Here is an 18,531-nt window from a genome sequence, read left to right on the forward strand (position 1 = left end):
TTTTTTTTTGCTGCTCCGATAACCAATTTCTCACAATTCTTCAGGTGCTGGTGCTTTCAATATGCCTGCAAAATCTGGCCCACTGAGACCAGGACAGGACAATCTCCTAATTCAGTAGCCAAGTGACCCCAGAACGACGCTTTCTGAGGTTAAACTACACTCTCCGCAATGCTGATGGATTCACACCCAGGAGAGATGCCCTTATTTATTTTTTTATTTCTTGGAAGCTTTCACTGGGTATTTCCGCGATATCGCCGTTTAGAGGGATTGCGCAAAACACATTTTCTCAACATCCTGTCTCCCTCTTATCTAATGGCTGCCTTCTCTGTAAGGTGTAAATCTGAATTGACAAGCACGTTTCGTGTCCACTGTAAACTTTATGATTGGTGGATGTTCCACCGTGAGCGGGCACATGATGTTCAATGCAATGCCTGGCTATTTTCCTCCGCAATCTGGCATGCTTTCAGTAAATGGGAGCAAGAGAAATTCTGCCCAGAAGTTGCAACACATTTTTCAAGTCAACTCAAATCATTCTTTTTGTTTGTGTGTTTCCTCACCGGAAACCTTTTCACCGCAACACCCGGCCTCCCAAATCGATTGGCACCTGTTTTATCCAATAGACTTACAGACAACGATTAAAAGGCGGGAGCAACTCGTACAGTAGCCAATGGGATTACGGGGCGGTATTTCTCCTGGAGTCTGGGTTTAAATTGCTGTCCATTGTAGGAAGTGGCCGATCGACGTTTGCAGGAATTAATAATCAAAGGTTAGAGCACGTATCTGAATCGGTGAGTGAAACAATCATAACTGATATTGTCTTTGAAGTATCCGAATCAAATGAGAAAACTGTGGATTAGAAATAGATTTTCTGAGAATTTCGTACAGGTGGTTCATTGATATGGGGTCAATATACAGTATAGCGATTTTAAATAAACATGAATAAGTTTTCATTGATTGAAACGCGTATTCCTCTTGTATCTTATCATTTTCAAAACTAGTTCTAGTTCGGCGCCTGTTTTATTTTGTAAAGGTGCTGGATTTTGTTTTATAAAAAAAAATTAAATGTAATCTAAACTGTTGCGGTTTTGTAAAACCCGGTTAGATATCTTACAATCTCCATTATCTCGAATTACAATCTCTGATGAGCTGTGTCAGCTACGCAACTCTTATAAAGCACTGTACGTGGTAAAGAATCGCCTTGTTATTTCAATAAATGTATGGTGCTTTACATTGTTCTTTCCCCTGCAAAGTTTCCACATTTGTTTTGCTCTCTGAGCTTGAAACCATGACGTTTAATATTGCACATTCGACTTTGTATTTATAATTTAAACATTTTAAAAAACCCGATATAGCTATAAATGGTGAAATGCCTCACACAATTAATGCAAACTAGAGAAAATGTATATGTACTGTACAACCTTTACACACGCACTACACTGTACAGCACATTCACTGTTTCACTAATTTACACTAATTGTGTGAGTCTGTGCACACTCTGTGAAATTGTACAGTGTAGTGCATTTGCAGTCTGTGAAACAGTGCATGTACTGTATATGTAGAGTGTACAGTCTGTGAAACTGTATATGTACTATACAGTGTAGTGCTGTACAGGAAATGGGGAACATCTCCACCACCACCAGTGTGCAGTCCTCTCCCCACACACCAGCTCTCAGTGGGGAGGAGAACAGAGTGATGAAGCCAGTCCAGGATTATTAGGAGGCCATGATGGGTAAGGGCCAGGGGGAAATTTGGCCAGGACACCGGTTACACCCCTACTCTTTTTGAAAAACACCCTGGGATTTTTAATGACCACAGAGAGTCAGGACCTCGGTTTTACGTCTCATCCGAAGGACGGCGCCTGTTTACAGTATAGTGTCCCCATCACTATACTGGGGCATCAGGACCCACACAGACTGCAGGGTGAGCGCCCCCTGCTGGCCCCACTAACACCTCTTCCAGCAGCAGCCTCAGCTTTCCCAGGAGTCTCCCATCCAGGTACTGACCAGGCTCACACTGCTGAGCTCCAGTGGGGCTGCCAGCTGGGAGCTGCAGGATGATGTAGCTGCTGACGGTATGTACTGTACAGTGTGCAGTGTGTGCTCAGTGCTGTCTATGGTAATGCCTACTGCCTGAAAGTGGGTCGAGTGAGGTGTGTGTAGAGTACTGAGAGGCGAACTGGTGAGCGGAACAACACTGTTTAATACTAAGCGCGATACTGAAGGACGGCGCAGCTCAGTGAGGGGTGTTCTCTGTTCACAGCTGAGCTCTGGCCCCGCGGAGCCATGTCCCCAGAGGAGCTGGTCTACTTCTGCGTCATCGCCGGCTCCATTCCGGTCGGCTTTGCCTTCCACTACTTCAGTGAGTGACCGCCGGGAAGACGAGGGCACGCAGTTAGACCGCAGCCTGCAGCGGAGCCAGCGTGCCCAGTCCGGCTCCCTCACATTCTCCCATCTTCCCGATCGGAACAGGTCCGGCGGTCAAGCAGCTGCTGGCTCTGGTCCTGGGTTTGGCCATCACGCTTGCCACCTGCGGAGTCCACAGCCTGCACTCTCTGGTCATGGTGCTGGGCACATGGGCCATCATCAAGTTCAACTGGAGGTGAGACTGGCACCCCCCCCCTGAGGTCCTGACCGGATGACCCGCGAGAAAGGGGCATCAGGCGGCTTACAAAACCGACCGGAGGTTGTTTGGTAGAGGCCACAGTCTGGGGAAACCCGTTCCAGGCACCCACCACTCTTTGTGTAAAGCAGACTCTTGTCTGCAGATTGCAGATTAAGAGCTGGACGCGTGCCCTAAATCCTTCCATTCTTCGGCAGCTCGTTCCCTGATGCACAACACGGAGCAGGAGAACCAGCAAGGCCAGTTCTCGATGGGAGCCTGTGCAGTTCCCAGAGGCTGGCAGGGACATGCTGTTGCCGAGTACTTGTACTGAGTACTCTCCTCCAAACCACATTCACCTTATTGACGTCCGCGCCGGCTCACTGCTTCCAGGGCACTTATATTTGTTTTCTGATGCGGCTCACCTGTGTCTTGTTGTTTCACTGAATAGGCCCTTTCCATAAGCGGGTCAGCTGGTTCTTCTTGGCGGCCATTTTGCTCAGGTCTATATCGAGTATATTAAGCATGTTGTTCCGGAAATACCCGTCATGCACATTTGGGAGTGAAAGTGCCCAGGGCCTACGAACCCCAAACTCTGGCCCCACCACATTCGGATCATCTGCGCATTCAACTCGTTTGCTAACTGTACCAGAGTCAAAATCCCTAAAATAGGTTGGGGCTGGGTGTCCCTGCGGCAAACCACTGCTGACATCTGCCCAAGAACATGAGCTGAGATGATGCCCTCTTCCTGTTTCTTGAATAGCTCTCAAACCTGAGCACATCGGGGGTGGACTGGTGTGGTCCGATTCGCCTAATCTGCACCTGAGCTGTTCCCACAAGTTTACGTAGATGTGACAGCCTTGCATCCATTTTCTAACTGCTCCCTCCAATTCAGGGTCGCGAGAGAGTCGGAGCCTATCCCAGCAACCAGTGGGCACAAGGCTGCCAAGCACGCCACTTTTTTCCTGTTTAACCGATTGACTTACACCCTTGCTTGAAAAAAAGATTTAGAATCTTGTGTGTTTTTATGATAACTGCCCAATTTTGGAATCGCCAGCTTTTGCGTTTTGCATGTCTCGCCTCACAGCGATGAACCCTGTGACCGCACACAGGAGAGATTGAGGAAGTGCAAACAGGCTCTGACCACCCACCTATGAGCCAATCGTCTTTTGACACATCACAGGCAGCAAAGCCCCCATATCGGAGGCTCCCTGGTGATTGGAGGCGAGATGCGTCTGTCAGCTGCAGCCTCACACTGATTGGAAGAGAGATGCATCCCTCCCCCACAGCCCCACACCGATTGGAGGAGAGATGCATCCTTCCCTGACAACACCACATTCCTGGCAGCACCCGAGAGGCCACTGTGCACTTCCGTTTGAGGAATCCCAATCAGAATCTCCTAGTGACATGACCCAGCCTTCAACCCATGACGCCAGGGTCAGGCGCGGCCCCTCGTTACCAGTCTAACCTCTGTTTCCTCCCACCTGTTGCCCTCTCTCCAGGCTCGCTCCCTCGCTGTCTCTTGGCTGGACGTTTCTCTACCTGCTGTTTTTCCGGCTGGTCACCTGGTTCGGCCTGCCCTCCCCGACCCCCTTCACCAACGCCGTGCTGCTGCTGCTCACCCTTAAGGTTTGTCAGGCTGTCTGAATCTGTGTGGGCACAGTGGTCTGTTTCAGTGGGTTTCTCTGTGTGTCTTCCTGCCTGTCTGGCTCCTCGAGTGTCATCATCGTCTCTGTGTATCTCTCTTTGACTCTTTACGTACAGGACAGATGTCTGCCCGCGTGTTTTCCGGCCTTTGCATCCTTTGTACCCTTGTGTGTTTTTTCCTCTTTCTCTCCAGGTTATTTCCAATCAATCGGCCAGCGTGCACATGTATGCCCGTTACCCACGACCTCCACGAAATTGCTGCCTGACCTCCTTTTCCCTGTTTGACTCCATCTCTGGCTGTCTCTCTCTCTCTGCCCCTCCCTCCCTCTCAGATGGTCAGCTTAGCCAATGAGGTGCGGGCCTTCCACCTGGCTAAGAAAGAGGAAGTGAGCTCGTTCACCAAGTCTCCAGTCATTGGTGGCTTGACCCAGGAGCCCTCATTCTATGATGTCATTTCCTATAGCTACTGCTACATCGGCATCATGACTGGTGAGTACAGACTGTGAGTCTGTGTTGACCTTAAATCCCTTTGTAAGGGTTTCCCTCCATTTTCTCAAGAGCTAGGCACTGCTGATATCCCAGCTGTCTCTCCGGAGGTGATTTATTCTTTTCTCAGCCAGCAGCTGTATCACCCTGCAGCTCCCAGCTGGCAGCCCCACTGGAGCTCAGTGTGAGCCTGGCCAGTACCTGGATGGGAGACTCCTGGGAAAACTAAGGCGGCTGCTGGAAGATGTGTTAGTGGAGCCAGCAGGGGGCGCTCACCCTGCGGTCTGTGTGGGTCCTAATGCCCCAGTATAGTGACGGGAACACTGTATACTGTAAACAGGCGCCGTCTTTCGGATGAGACGTAAAACCGAGGTCCTGACTCTCTGTGGTCATTAAAAATCCCAGGGTGTTTCTTGAAAAGACTAGGGGTGTAACCCCGGCATCCTGGCCATTATTGTAACTTGCCAATCACACGAGTCCCAATCAGCTAGTGATAACAGCAATAATCCTTTGCTAGTGTACTGCTACTACATCCAATTAACCCAGTGTTAATTATGTCCTGACGGTTTGAAGGGTATAGGCCCGCAAAAGCATCCGTCCTAGCGGAGGGCTTTACAAACAGGGCTAGGACGTGACCAGGATATCAGTTTGACCTTCAGTATTCCCCATCTCTGTGTCCCATGTTTTGTGTGGGAAGTTGAAGTCTCCCATTCATGTCAAGTCTCTCGTGCTACATACATTTCAGATCTCTTTATACAGCGAGCCACTTGCCTGCTTTAGATGGCCTGTAGACACACTCCTGGGAAGCTCCTATACTTCTTTTTGCTGTGGCTTACGAGCTACTTTTGATACAGTCCCACCCCTACCACCTGTCCGACAACGAATGTCCACACACCGATTTGAGATTTGTCCCCGTCTCTCCCTCGATCCGTCTCTTCCACAGGCCCATTCTTCCGCTTCCAGACCTACAGCGACTGGGTCCACCAGTCGGCTCCCCTCTCCATCCCGAGCTGGGACCCCTGTCTGCGGCGCCTGCGCTTCGTCCCCGTCTACGCCGCGCTCTTTGTGGGTGCCAACGCCCTCTTCCCCCTTGCCTACGTGCGCACGGACAGCTTCCTGGAACGCCACTTCCTGTACCGGTGGGCATGACGACCCCACAGCCTCAGTCTCTTGTCTCGTATCTCGTCTTCCTGTCTGGTTCTGTTTTTTTGTCCGAGTCACACTTTAAAATTCCCGGATCTATGCAACGGCATACACCAGGAATCTGATCTGGAATCTGATTTCGGAAGGGCAGTAGTGTCTTCGAGCTTGAATTTCACATGAACGCACTGCGACTTGATTTGGGTTGATCGTGGGGTTCATCGAAAATTCATTTTATTCAAGGCTTGCCGATAGTGGGCGTGTTGGGTGTTGACGTTGGGTGTGCTTGTCTTCATTTCTGTAATTTCCCTCACGGGACCAAACTATCTTGTGGGCAAACCTGGAGTGCATTGAGAATGTTAAGGCAAGTTTAACCCTGCCCAGAGGTATTAAACTTAAATCCACATATAATACATGGGACGATCTAGATTCTTAAATGGCTGGATGATGACTTGAGTCAATTGCACGAAAAGAATGAAACCTTTAATTTGGGAGCACGTCCGCCTGAACAAACCGGGAATCAATTATTAGGCTTTTCAGGAATTTCAACAGTGCTCCTGCTAGTGATTGCTTGTGTACCCAGTTTTGCCCTTTACTTTGCAGTATATTACACTGGACAATCAGCCTATTTACTTTCTTCACAAATGTGTATGATACAACAAAATACATAAATAGGCCTTAGAGGGGAGGGGAAACATGACTATAAAACGTCTGCACTCAGTCTCTTAAATTGCATATGGCCAATAAAGTCATCTTATCGTAAACCGAAAGAAAACAAAATCATTGGTATACTCGCTCAGAGGGGGAAGGATTCATTTCCACGCTTTCACTGTGCCACAGACTGGGTTTTCCTCAAAGAATCGCAGTTTTTTTAACATGGGGAAAAAAGTACAGTCGGGTTTTGAAAAACCAGGCTCGTCCGCAGTAAGACAGTGAGATATGCTCTTATGTTCTGGCACAATAACTTGCCCTGTGCCCACGGTTGTCAGCTGGAAGTGATCGGATTTACTCACAACCTCAGACAATCAGAAATCATCACCTTCCTCACCCTCCTTCTCCATCTCTCAGACACTCCCAGTTCTGGAATGGGAGCAAGCAAACAAGTCTAAAAACTGTCCAGTGTAGGAAATTCAGGGCACAGTCCAAAATTCAAAACCAGATGATCCATCCAGGACAAGACGATTAAAAACAGGAACAGGGACAAGGAACTAGGAAATTAAAAGGGAGTGACGAGGCCAGGCACTCCGAGCCCCGGACTCAGCTGGGTCAGGACGCCGAACAGAAGCTTGTGCCCTCAAGCCGCGGGCGTGGGGTGACTTGACGCTAGGCGGGCCTCTGGGCGTCCGTCATCCACTGCGGAGCGCCAGGCATCAGAGGCACGAGGTTTAAATAGTACCGGTGAAGCCAGGGACAGGTGTACGTGATGACGAAACTAAAACACAGAAGGGCCGGAGCGCCCTCTAGAGGAGGGATGGCGATCATGACAGGTCTGCGTGTGAGTGTGCAAGACTCCTGCACCTTCCTCACCCTCCTCCCCCTCTCTCCCTGTGTGTCTCCAGGCTGTTTTACATGACGGCCATCTTCTTCGTGTTCCGGATGAGGTTCTACGCGGCCTGGTGCTCGGCGGAGGCCAGCTGCATCAGCGCGGGCCTGGGGGCCTATCCCGTGGGGGCCGCGTCCCGATCCGGGGGCGGCCCCACCGTCCAGTACAGGTGCGGGAGCCGGGCCTGCAGCGTACGCATCTGTCCCTGCGCGGTGCACAAGGCCAAGCTGTGCCTGATGATTTCCCCACTTATTCCAGCTCCATATGTCTGTGAATCCTACCCCCCGTCCTCTTTATTCAGCAGGGTTTTGTTCCTGAAATGTTCACGGCTAATGGAATAACACTGTGGATGTGTTATTACACAGTTATTACTAAGCCACGTGTGTGTTAGACTGTAATAACACTATGGGCATGGTATTACCATGTTATGACAGTGGAACACAATATCTGGGTGCCAGTACAGTCTCTGGGCCAAGTGATGCGATATAAAGCTAGAAAGTAATAACACAGGTGATATGTTATTACAGGGTTATTACAGTGCAGCATTGTGTTTTTCTCTGGACAGGGCGATATTAAGCTCTGTGTGCCGGACTGTAATAACACTGTGGGAGTGTGACTGCAGGGTCGTCACGTGCTGCTGCCCGTGCTCTGTTTCAGTGCTCCGGCAGACGCCCCGGTGCTCTATGACTTCGAGACCATCAGGAACATCGACTGCTACAACACGGACTTCTGCGTGAAGGTGCGTCACGGCATGAAGTACTGGAACATGACCGTGCAGTGGTGGCTCCACCAGTACATCTACACCAGCGCCCCCTTCAGGCCCTACGTCCTCAGGTACCGCCGGCTGCATAGTGTGCGTCCGTGTGCGCTCCCTCCTCTCTCTGTCGTCGTCTCCGCCTCACACGGGGTGCCTGACTGCTTTATCCACTGTCTATATTAACCCCCCGGCCTTCTCGTTGGCCTCTCCCCGATTTTAAGCCCCAGTCGCCAGCGTCCTCCCCCCTCTCAGTGAAAACCGCAAGCAGCCGAAACAAGAAATGCTTTCGCTAGATCGCTGACCAGATATCAGTAGCAGCACAGAGGGACTGAAACGCTGCCCCAGTGTGTGAGCTGTGCAATGCCTGCGTCCCCATGGCCAGATCGGATACTGTGGGAGCTGGATCCCAAGGGCCGAGGAAGTCAGTTGAGGAGTCTCCGCTGCAGTGAGACGTGTCTCTCCCTCTCTCTCTCTCTCAGGGCTGCCTGGACCATGTTCATCAGCGCCTACTGGCACGGCCTCCACCCAGGCTACTACATGTCCTTCCTGACCATCCCGCTGTGCATGGCGGCCGAGTCGGCCATGGAGCGCAGCCTGCGGGCCCGGCTGGGGCCCCGGGGCCAGGCGGCGTTCGACTGGACCCACTGGTTCCTCAAGATGAGGGCCTACGATTACATGTGCATGGGCTTTGTGCTGCTGTCCTTCCAGGACACGCTGAGGTACTGGAGCTCCGTCTACTTCTGCATGCAGCTCGTCGCCGCGGGCTGCATCGGGCTGGGCTCCCTGCTGGGGCCTGGCCAGGGGAGAGCGCGGGACGGGGAGAAGAAGGAGGAGCTCCGGAAATAGGGAGGGGGATGGCGGGGGTGGGGGGTGGGGTGGGAGCAAACACTGGCACAAAAACTACAACTCCCAGCATGCCGTGCAATCCGGGACTACACCCGGCGGAAATGGTGTTGCATATGTTTTCTGTTTTTTTTACAGTAGCGCAATGTTTGGCTTTAATAACAGCAGTTCCCAGCAGGGCTTGGGAAAGTAGGCCGAGGAAGCGCGGTTTCCTGTAGCGCTTGTGTCGGTGGGTCTGTGCGTGTGGACTTTTGTGATGTTAAGGGCCATAGAGGGTTAATTGATAATTAATTAATTGAGATCGGGCCTCCGAAGGTCACGGCCTACTGCAGGGTCAAGAGAGGAAGGGGTGGGGCAGCATTAGTGGCCTGTGTGGTGACGGTCACAATTCTAATGAAGGCACACTCCCTTCACCTTAAACAAAATCGGAAAGGGTGAATAAGGAAAAAAAAGTCAACGTGACTCCCGTCACTGGAGACGAATGACGAGAACGGTTTCTTTCATGAGCCCCCTTCAAGAAATTCAAAGCCCTCAGCCCCCAGTCTGAGTATTTCAAGGGTTACTGATCACTGCATTGTGAAATCTGGGCACTAATCACTCCGTTCTCTGGCTCGGAACGAACAATTGTGGAGGCGGGGGGAGTAAAAGTGTCAAAGCGCTGTCACACGATCGCTGGGCAACTTTTCAGGTGGAGCGTGAAGTTATTTCAGACGTGCTACCTGAGGACGAGTGAAAAAATCATTCAGAGTGCAGCTACTAACCTGCTCAGATCTGAGTCTGATTCTCCACGTTCCAGTGGGGGTAACATCGGGTTTACTTGGGAATCAGATCGGCTCATGTGGATACGTATGTTAAGCTTCTAGATTCAAATTCTATATCCAGACTTCCCCCAGATCTGTTGCTGCTTATACTCGATCTGCACAACATTAGGATATTGCCTTTAAAGTGCCAGTTTCAGGTGACAAGTGTTTTTAATGCAGCTATTTCTACACTTCTAAAAGGGAAAGGAGACAGAGCCCGATATTTTTTAGGGGAAGGCATAGGAAGATCACCAGTAAAGTAGGAAAACTACACCTCCCAGCATTCCTTGCCATACGGCAGGCATTAATGTTGATGGCAGATAGGCGTTGTCATCCACTTGTGTGTCTGTTGTGTTACTGGAGAGGTGAAGAATGTTTAATTTATCAAGTGTAGGACAGTGGAGCCTGGTGGACTACAGAGACCAAAATGCCATACAGAGCAGCACTTGCCAGTTAATCTTTGTGCATTAAGCCACACTGAGTTACACTGAGCATCATGTGCATTGTTATTAAACAGCAGTTCCTTACATAAACAAAGATTTTGTATGAAAAAGCAAGATGACAGTTATGGAAATGAGAATATATGTTTAAAACGTCAAATTCCAGAATGCCTTAAAAATTACCTAATGGGAGCTGTAGTTCTAAAGTTAAGTCACAAAGGGGAGGTTTATACGTCATTGGTTTTTGGTTTTGACTACAAATCCCAGAATGCCTCAGAAGTACTCATTGGTAAACTATGGGAGCTCTAGTTCTATGGTTCGGTCACAAAGAGGAGAGTTAAGAGGTTTAGATATGTACTTGTGTTTTAAGCTACACAATCTAAACATGATTGCAAGACGCAGGTTGGATCTTTAGTGCCTGGGTGCGAACGTGTGTTTGTGGCCCTTTAATGTTGACCCAGTGAAGAAGTAAAGAACATATTGGAGTATCCAGGAGAGAGCAGGGAGACAGAGAGAGATCTGAAAGAGGTCTGGGATTGTAGGGTGAATTTTTTGCATGCCCTGAAATTGTGCCGCTCCCAGCATGCTCTGTCACAGATGAAAAGGGCAAAGAATGAGGGGGCTGCAGTCTAAAGCAGGGGGTCACCCAATTCTGGTCCTGGGTGACCCCACACACCTGCCTATATCCATGAAGCTGAGCTCTTCCTGGTTGGAACCCTTGTAAGTTATTGTCTTTCTACTCAAAAGTGGGAGATTTTAAGTTCCTTCAGAACCACAGCAGGTAAGAGGCAGCCTGCGACTTGTTCAGGAGCCAAAAACAAAGAGTTCGGAAACAGACTCGTTACGAGATCCATTAAGGGTTAATTTATTAAACTGAGGGGCTCAGATGGAATAAAAACAGCAGGAGAGTGGATCCCCACAACCAGAATTGGGGACCCCTGCTCTAATAGTAGAATCGCAAGTGTTTTGTTCCTCTGTTACGTTCTGTATTTGTCTTTCTTAATCATTCCCTTAGGTGTCACCCATGTCTTTGGTGCCAAGAGTCTCGATGCCAAGCATGCCAGTGTTAGAAGTAATATGAACACTTAAAGATTGGCACCAAGATGTCAAATCTGTGTTCAGCACCAAATACAATTATGCCAGTTTCTACAGTGCGTTTCACTGTAAAGGTCCTGGAAGAAAACACTTCCCCCTCCCAACACAAGGTGGCGATTTGCCATTTCTCTAGTACTGATCGCACAGATCATTGTGAAATTGCCATCGTTACAGAAGGTCAGTCAATGCAGGGAAGCTCCGTTTTGAATGATCCCACAATCACCATCTTCCTGGGGAGGTCACCCCGTGTTCAAATGGGACTGTGAGGCAGGTCGTCCTGCAGCACGGGCAAAGCGCCGAGCAGCCTGGGATTGAACCGTTACCCAACCCGGCCTGCCGTCCGGATCCCAGTCCCCTTTAGAAACCTCTAGGCGAACAAAGAGCAGTTTATCACGAGAGCGTTCGCCTTAACATTCGTCCTTCCGAATTAAGACCGTAAGAAAGGTTATGAAAGGGAGGAGGCCCTTCCTCATCTATCCATTGGGTATTAGTGGTTAATCCAGCCACTTCGTGGCAGAAGGGTGTCGGCTTCAACAACCTGGCTGGGCAGCTTGTTCCACGCTCCTACCGCCCTTTATGTAAAGCGCCACTCTTTCCCAGGTTTTAACCCTGGGAAATGGGGCATATGATGCACAATTCCGCACGACAGATTGACCTACCTATGACCAGTCCTGCATCTGTGGCACAAAAAGCTTGCCTCCTGTTTCAGATTTAGATACTCCCACTTGGCAACAGGACACAAGACTCACCTTGGGAGGGGGGTACCTGTCCCATTTTTAAAATCAGACCAATCTAACTAGGGACCATCTATAAGAGGACCTCCATTTTGCACATTTCACTTCTACAACACACCCTTTGTCCCTGAAAGCTATCACACACACCCACAGAGAGAACGACGCGGTCTCAGATGTCCCCAAGCAGGCAGTGTTTTTCCCTAAAGCCTCGATAACCGCACAGTGGTGTAGACCTCTCTATATTTTCCAGACGACACTCCTGTGCTTTCAGACCGGCATCTCGGCCCTGTTTTTGTAAGTTGTTCGGCTCTTTGTCATAGTGAACATTTGTATTCTTGTCCACTTGTCGGTGAAATACACAGCTGCCTTTTTTGATATATAACAATGTCTCAGTCTTTTCTTGCTGGCGAGAGTCCTGCAAACCACAATCCTGAAAAACATGCACATGCAGGGCGATGCAGCTTCGTTTGGGGTGAGAAGAAACCAGACTTGCTCGGCACTTGGAAATATTTTGTGCCCACTGATGGACATCTGGCCAGCAGAGTGGGGCAGTGGTTAGCATTGCCGAGTGGCAGTGCCGAGGCACTGGCTTCAGTATTGGGCCTGAGGTGCTGTGTGTGTGGAGCCTGCATGTGCTCCCCGCGTTAGGGCGGGTTTCCTCCAGCTGCTCAGGTTTCAGCGGCCCGTGGAAATCTGGCCAGGGGCACCGATTGGTTGTGTGCGAGCCGGATGGGAATGAAAAAGGAGCTCGTTGGTGATACCCGGCTTATTTCACGCGTCCGCTAGGGATTCACATACAAATACTTCCCGCCACCACGCGGGTGAAAGCTAAACTTCTCGGGACAGCGGGACGCAAGCAGTACGGAAGCGCGTTGCTTACACCAAGGGGGAAATATATATATATATTTCGCGTAGCCTACAATAACTACATTATCATTATCTGCCTTTCAGTTTTAAACAGAGGAATCGACACCCGTTCTAAATTGAGGGCATGTGTGAGTGTCCTCGTGGTTAAAACTGTTTCCATGAAGTAGAAACCGTAAGATTTCGTTAGAAATGAACCCCAGGGGAAAGTCAGTCTGTGCGTATTTTGCGACTTGGCACATTGTCAGGAACACATTAATCCACAGGGCCAGCAAAGCTATCGGTGGCTTGTAGGCACTGCCATTGCACAGCGGAACAGGTTTGTTCATACACTGACGAGATCGCTGCTAGAGCTCAGGATGTTTTTTTTTTTCCTTGCGGGCAGCAAAGCGCTTCCGTACGAGAGCACACAAAGGCTGTGTGGATGTTTTGTCCTGACGTGTAAAAATCATGCCATATGTGGAGGAGTGGGAGAAACATCACGCGTACCCGAGAGTGGAAGTGGGCACGAGTCGGAGGAGCAGACCGGTGTCCCGGGGACACCTGTCGCGCTGTCTTACCGGCTGCGCTGGGGGGTCTTGATGCGCAGTCGGTCCCCCTGACGCGCCGCGCTCACCTCGCTCTCCGCCACCAGCGATCGCCCCTCCGGCGTCTCTTTTTCTTTCTTACCCGGGCTGCCTGGACCGACGAGGGGGCCACGCTCCTGTTGAGAAGGCGTGCGATTTCGCACATTGCCCTTGTCTGTAGGCTCTCCGGGCCGGGGGTTGAGCCGGGTTGGAAAACGTTATCGCGGCATTCGGCACGCCGACTTAAGCTTTAGCAAGACCTTCGAAATGAGCCCGAGCTAATTCCTTTTTTTTTAATTAACAAAAGACCTGTAATAAATATATGTTTCTCTGTCCAGTTACTTCATGTGCACCTCGTCGGAGAGCCCTAAACGTACATTCAACCAGCATAATTTCGTTTGAGTTGCGTACTTCATACATATTCACACCGCAGCTGCATTTACACCTGCAAGAAAAGCCCTTAACTAAAACTTAACACGTAGAACTTAAAACTGTTACTAAAGAGCGCCAGCTGTAGGATCTTTGTCAGAATCTCGATCATTATCAGCCTTTAGCGTCCTCGGTGATGAGAATCATTCATTTGGGAGCGGAACAGGAAATTAATTGCACGATAAAGGCGAACGCGAATGTACACCGAGAAATCCTTTGTGAGACGCGGACAACCTAGTTTTTTCACTCATATGCTCTATATAGCACCTTCTTAAATAATTAAGGAACGATCAGTCAGTGTACGCTAACGTATTACATCCAAAGATGTCCGTTTTTAAACCTAAAATGGTCGTTGAATTTTATTTCCATGCCTTGGGAGTACTCGGGGCGAACACCCTCAGTCTCTGTGGACTTCTTTGAAATCTCAAGTTTTGAATCATGTTCGCGTGAGGTTAACTTCATGTTGTTGACAGGGACGTAACTATTTTGCTGCGCTTCTTCGTTCATTTGATATTGTCTTTGTATTGTCATGTTGCAACATATGTATATGCCCTCGGTTGTTAAGTTTTCGTTTTTGTATAATAAAATAAAAAAAAGCTCGTTAGTACTAGGCGTCGAGTCCCGGATGCGCTAACTGCGCGCGTGAGGCTGTGCGCTCTGATGACGTCAGGCTAGGCAGAAGGTCCAGGTCCGACTATTAACCCACTATAGGAACCTAAAAACCATTACAAACGAGAGCGCCGCCAGCCCCTCTGGAACTTCCGACTTGCTCATCGATACCAGTATCTATCCCGTCTGTTTTTTTTAAAAGAAACCAGGGCGTCGGCTTTAACCACACAGCTGGGCAACCTGTTCCAGACTCCCACCACTCTGTGTGTATAGAAGGGTCTCCCGCTCTCGTTTCCAAATGCACTTCCACAGGGTGTCCACTTGCGCCTTCTGGGTCGTGTTTCAGCGTCCGTGCTGAAGAAGAAATTGTTTGCATGCCACCATTATAAACTCTTACAGCTCCTGGACCGAGCAATTAAGATAGGTTAATGTACTTATTCACCTCTGTATAAAACTAACGCAAATCTGAAAAACATGGCATGTCCCAGCTAATTATTTTCAGCTACAATGAATAATTTGTCTTGCTCTCCTCTGGTAACGTTTATTTGGACCGTTTGTACGTTTGGGAAGATTCCGTGCACGGAAAAGCAGCAGCTTTGATAACAAGACAAATTCCTGAGACCTCAGAAAAAAATATGATTAAACTATCTTATAGCTGTTAAACCAGTATAAACATTCAATAAAATATAACTGCTTTGGCATGAATTTAATGTTGAATTTAATATTGTTTCTTGAATAAAAAGCCAATGAAGCTGAAAGATACGGACGTAGGCGGAACTTGGGAGTTGCAGGGAGTTCCGGAGCAACAAAACGAAGATGTCGTCTTCGCCCCCCCAGCGAGCGCTGCTATCCCAGGTGCCCCTGCTTGTGCCTCTTGAAGGTCCTCAGGTAGCGGAAGGTCTCGCCGCAGGCCGGGCAGCGGTGCGGCTTCTCCCCGGTGTGGATGCGGCGGTGCTCCTTCAGGATGCTGAGCCGGCTGAAGCTCTTGCCGCACTCGGCGCAGTGGAAGGGCCGTTTGCCGGTGTGGATGCGCTGGTGGTCGCGCAGGGTGTGCACCTGGCTGAAGCTGCGGCCGCACTCGGCGCAGGCGTAGGGCCGCTCGCCGGTGTGCACACGCCGGTGCCGCTTGAGGCTGTCCGGCAGGCTGAAGCTCTTCCCGCACTGCGCGCAGCGGTAGGGCCGCTCCCCCGTGTGCACCAGCCGGTGCCGCTTCAGGTACTTCGGCTGGCCGAAGGTCTTCCCGCACAGCTCGCACTCGAACTCCTTCGCCACCGGCGGCGTGCTGGGATCTGGCCCCGCGGCGCGCTGATGCTCCGGTTCCGACTGAGCCGGAGCCCAGGGCGGGCCAGAGCCTTCACTACAAGGCAGGATGCGCGGAAAACCGCTCCAGCCAGTCCCAGGTGGCGCCTCTTCCTCCTTGACCCGGCTGGGCTGGGGCTCGGGGCTCTCCGCTTTCACGAGGACGCCCGCGGGCAGGGACTCCTCCCCGGGGCACAGGGGCAGCTCCGCCCCGCCGCGGCGCCCGGAGAGGTGGACTTCAGAAGGCGTGATGTGCTTGAGGACCTCTCCGGCGTCTTCAAAACAAAAAAACAAAACAAAACAAAAATCAATAAATCAAGTTAGGGCAGCGAGGAGAAGGGCGGAGTTTCACGGGGGCACGAAGCAAAGATTCCCCGAAGAGACAGCGGCACCTGGCCATTCTGTAACCTGCTGCTGACAAATTCTGGGGTGCGGGGAAGCCTGAGCCCATAACGGCAAGCAACGGGCACAAGGCGGGGTACACCCTGGCCGAGACACCAGTCCATCACAGGACACACACACTCACACCAGGACCAGCTTTCCCAGAAGGCAGTTGACCCACCATCCTGTCTTTGTACTGTTGGAGGAAACAGACACGGGGGGAACATGCAAACTCCACACAGACAGCACCCCCAATAAAATACCCTGCAGCTTCTGAGAACTGGACGCACTGGGAACAGCGCAGCGCACTCCGACGCATCGCGGCTCCCCACCATCTTGTTTCTAAACTTGGCACACCAAAGCAACTGAAAGGGGTCTCTGTCTGGAAATGGCCGGTTTTCAGAACGGGAAGGGCTCTCGTGTGTGATGTGCGGGCGGGGTCGCCTGTTACCTCGTTTGGGCGCAGACGTCCTCTGCGTCTCGGCGCAGTCAGGCGCCCCAGCCGCGGCATCCCATCTCGGCTGGACTCCGCCCGCCCCCGAAACGTCCGGGGTCTGAGCATCGCTGGAAACGGAGGCTGTCAACAGCGTGTTTAAACGCAGCGTGTTTGGACACCCGTCCGGCGTCGTGCCCGACTGGCGGGGCCAGTGACCGTAGCCGGTCCCCTCGGCGCCATTGTGGAGCTGGGAGGAGGACGGAGCGAAGGCTTCACTGCCGTCCGGGTTTGGAGTGACCGGGGGTCTTGGATGAGGGGAACGCTCCACGGTCTCTCGGAGCGCCTTCAGCTCCGTCTGGGTTTCCCCCAGAATCAGTTTTAGATTCGCGTTCTCCACGTCCTTCTGCGTCAGCGCGTTCTGGAAGTCGCTCAGCTGGCCCCAGACGAACCTCATCGTTTCGCACAACACGGTCTCGACCGCTGACCGAACGGCTCGCTCGACGGTAGAAGAGAGGCTGTCGTGTAAAAGGGAAGCTGAAATACTCGCCTCCATATCAGGTTTTGCAAAATAAATTAATATTTCTGTTGGAGTGCAATGTATACCCTGGGCCTGGGTTTTGTTATTCAGAACATTTGAGACTAGGATCGATACAAGATGACACTACATTGTCTATAGGACTATCCTGCAAGACGATGCTCGCAAAACGTCAGCTGATAGTTTTGCATTTTGTTTTGCTCCGGGGACACTTCTCTATGTCCTGCAGAGGTGAACTTGAGCTCTCTTCAAAGGCGCGGATAACAGTTTCTTTTGCATTGCTGTGCTCAATCATCGGAGCTCCCTAAAGCGGTATAATCGGAGGTTTTCCATTTTGTATAGCAGGCGACAGCTAAAAGTCGTTTTTCCCCTTGAAAATGGGCTCTGTCCCTTATATTCTTAACCTCGACCACACGATTCCTCACATTTGGTACATGCGTGTAAAGGCACGGTAATAACACGCAGGAATTCCTGTATGTTTGGAAATAAGTGCAACCCAAGCACGGTCTATTTTGTATGCGGAAGGATTGCAGGACGTCATTATACATGCGACATGTATGGACCAATCAAAATAGAGAAGAATGATCCCTCTTCTATGTCGGTTTTAGATGACGTTCACCATTTTAATTTATCCCTAAGGTTAGTAAGCTTACGAAGAAATAGGTGTTGCGTTAATTTTTTATCCTATTAAAAATAATATGATTTAATCATTGACTTAATCATTATACATGGACGATATTATATACAAACAATGAAGAAACTCATGTTCGAACAGTTTAAAATAAACGTAAGGGCGTATCTAAAAAGTATTCTAAATGTAAGAACACGAAAACTGTGCGGACCTTATCTTTATTTACCCCATTTATTTTTCTCGATTGTGGGCAGAATAGAGACAAGACGTAAAGAAATCGTCACTTTTATTTTCAAATTAGTGGAAATTAATGTATCAATAGTTATTTAAAATAAAGAACGTGTCATTATTTTGAGTATTGTGAGAGTTACTATTCTACTAATACTGTATTCGCATAAAATTAAACTAAAGTTATATGTTACGCTTTTTTCAAATTTATGTTCCGTAATATGGTAGCGCATTGCTGCCATCAAGGAAAACTAAATATTTAATGTGTATCTCGTAATTACGAATAGATTATCCCGTTATTTCTATATTGTACTTATTAACGGAGCCCATTAACCTAATTTAGTTTTTTAATCTTTTAAATATAAAGAAACTGTGCTGCAATCTCAGTCTTTAAGCATAATGTGACTTATAAACGCGTTACATGAAAGATTTTGAAAGCTAAATCAGGTGTGCCAGTTCTCTGGACGGTG

The 18,531-nt window shown here is 49.8% G+C and overlaps 2 protein-coding genes across 2 annotated transcripts; one reads left to right on the plus strand and one right to left on the minus strand.

Moving 5' to 3' along the window:
• Nucleotides 1-698: 698 nt before the first annotated feature.
• Nucleotides 699-12,468, plus strand: mboat7 (membrane bound O-acyltransferase domain containing 7). Its single transcript, XM_006642361.3, has 9 exons — nt 699-788; nt 2,260-2,358; nt 2,469-2,598; nt 4,101-4,227; nt 4,578-4,734; nt 5,675-5,870; nt 7,431-7,583; nt 8,072-8,248; nt 8,651-12,468. The coding sequence occupies exons 2-9, from the start codon at nt 2,283-2,285 to the stop codon at nt 9,015-9,017; spliced, it is 1,383 nt and encodes a 460-aa protein (XP_006642424.2). The 5' UTR covers nt 699-788; nt 2,260-2,282; the 3' UTR covers nt 9,018-12,468.
• Nucleotides 12,469-15,252: 2,784 nt separating this feature from the next.
• Nucleotides 15,253-17,840, minus strand: LOC107075719 (zinc finger protein 135-like). The gene is made up of 2 exons (XM_069183117.1): nt 16,683-17,840; nt 15,253-16,125 (listed from the first exon to the last, which is right to left on the minus strand). The coding sequence occupies exons 1-2, from the start codon at nt 17,218-17,220 to the stop codon at nt 15,398-15,400; spliced, it is 1,266 nt and encodes a 421-aa protein (XP_069039218.1). The 5' UTR covers nt 17,221-17,840; the 3' UTR covers nt 15,253-15,397.
• Nucleotides 17,841-18,531: the final 691 nt, after the last annotated feature.

Source organism: Lepisosteus oculatus, chromosome 23, assembly GCF_040954835.1.
Source record: "Lepisosteus oculatus isolate fLepOcu1 chromosome 23, fLepOcu1.hap2, whole genome shotgun sequence".
Lineage (NCBI taxonomy): Eukaryota > Metazoa > Chordata > Actinopteri > Semionotiformes > Lepisosteidae > Lepisosteus > Lepisosteus oculatus.

Bases quoted from the DNA above. Each gene is read 5' to 3' on its own strand.
- LOC107075719 (XM_069183117.1), bottom strand. From the start codon at position 17,220: ATGGAGGCGAGTATTTCAGCTTCCCTTTTACACGACAGCCTCTCTTCT. The intron at 16,126-16,682 runs GTAACAGGCGAC...TTTGTTTTGAAG, and splicing joins GACGTCTGCGCCCAAACGAG to ACGCCGGAGAGGTCCTCAAG.
- mboat7 (XM_006642361.3), top strand. From the start codon at position 2,283: ATGTCCCCAGAGGAGCTGGTCTACTTCTGCGTCATCGCCGGCTCCATT. The intron at 2,359-2,468 runs GTGAGTGACCGC...CGATCGGAACAG, and splicing joins CTTTGCCTTCCACTACTTCA to GTCCGGCGGTCAAGCAGCTG. The intron at 2,599-4,100 runs GTGAGACTGGCA...CCCTCTCTCCAG, and splicing joins ATCATCAAGTTCAACTGGAG to GCTCGCTCCCTCGCTGTCTC.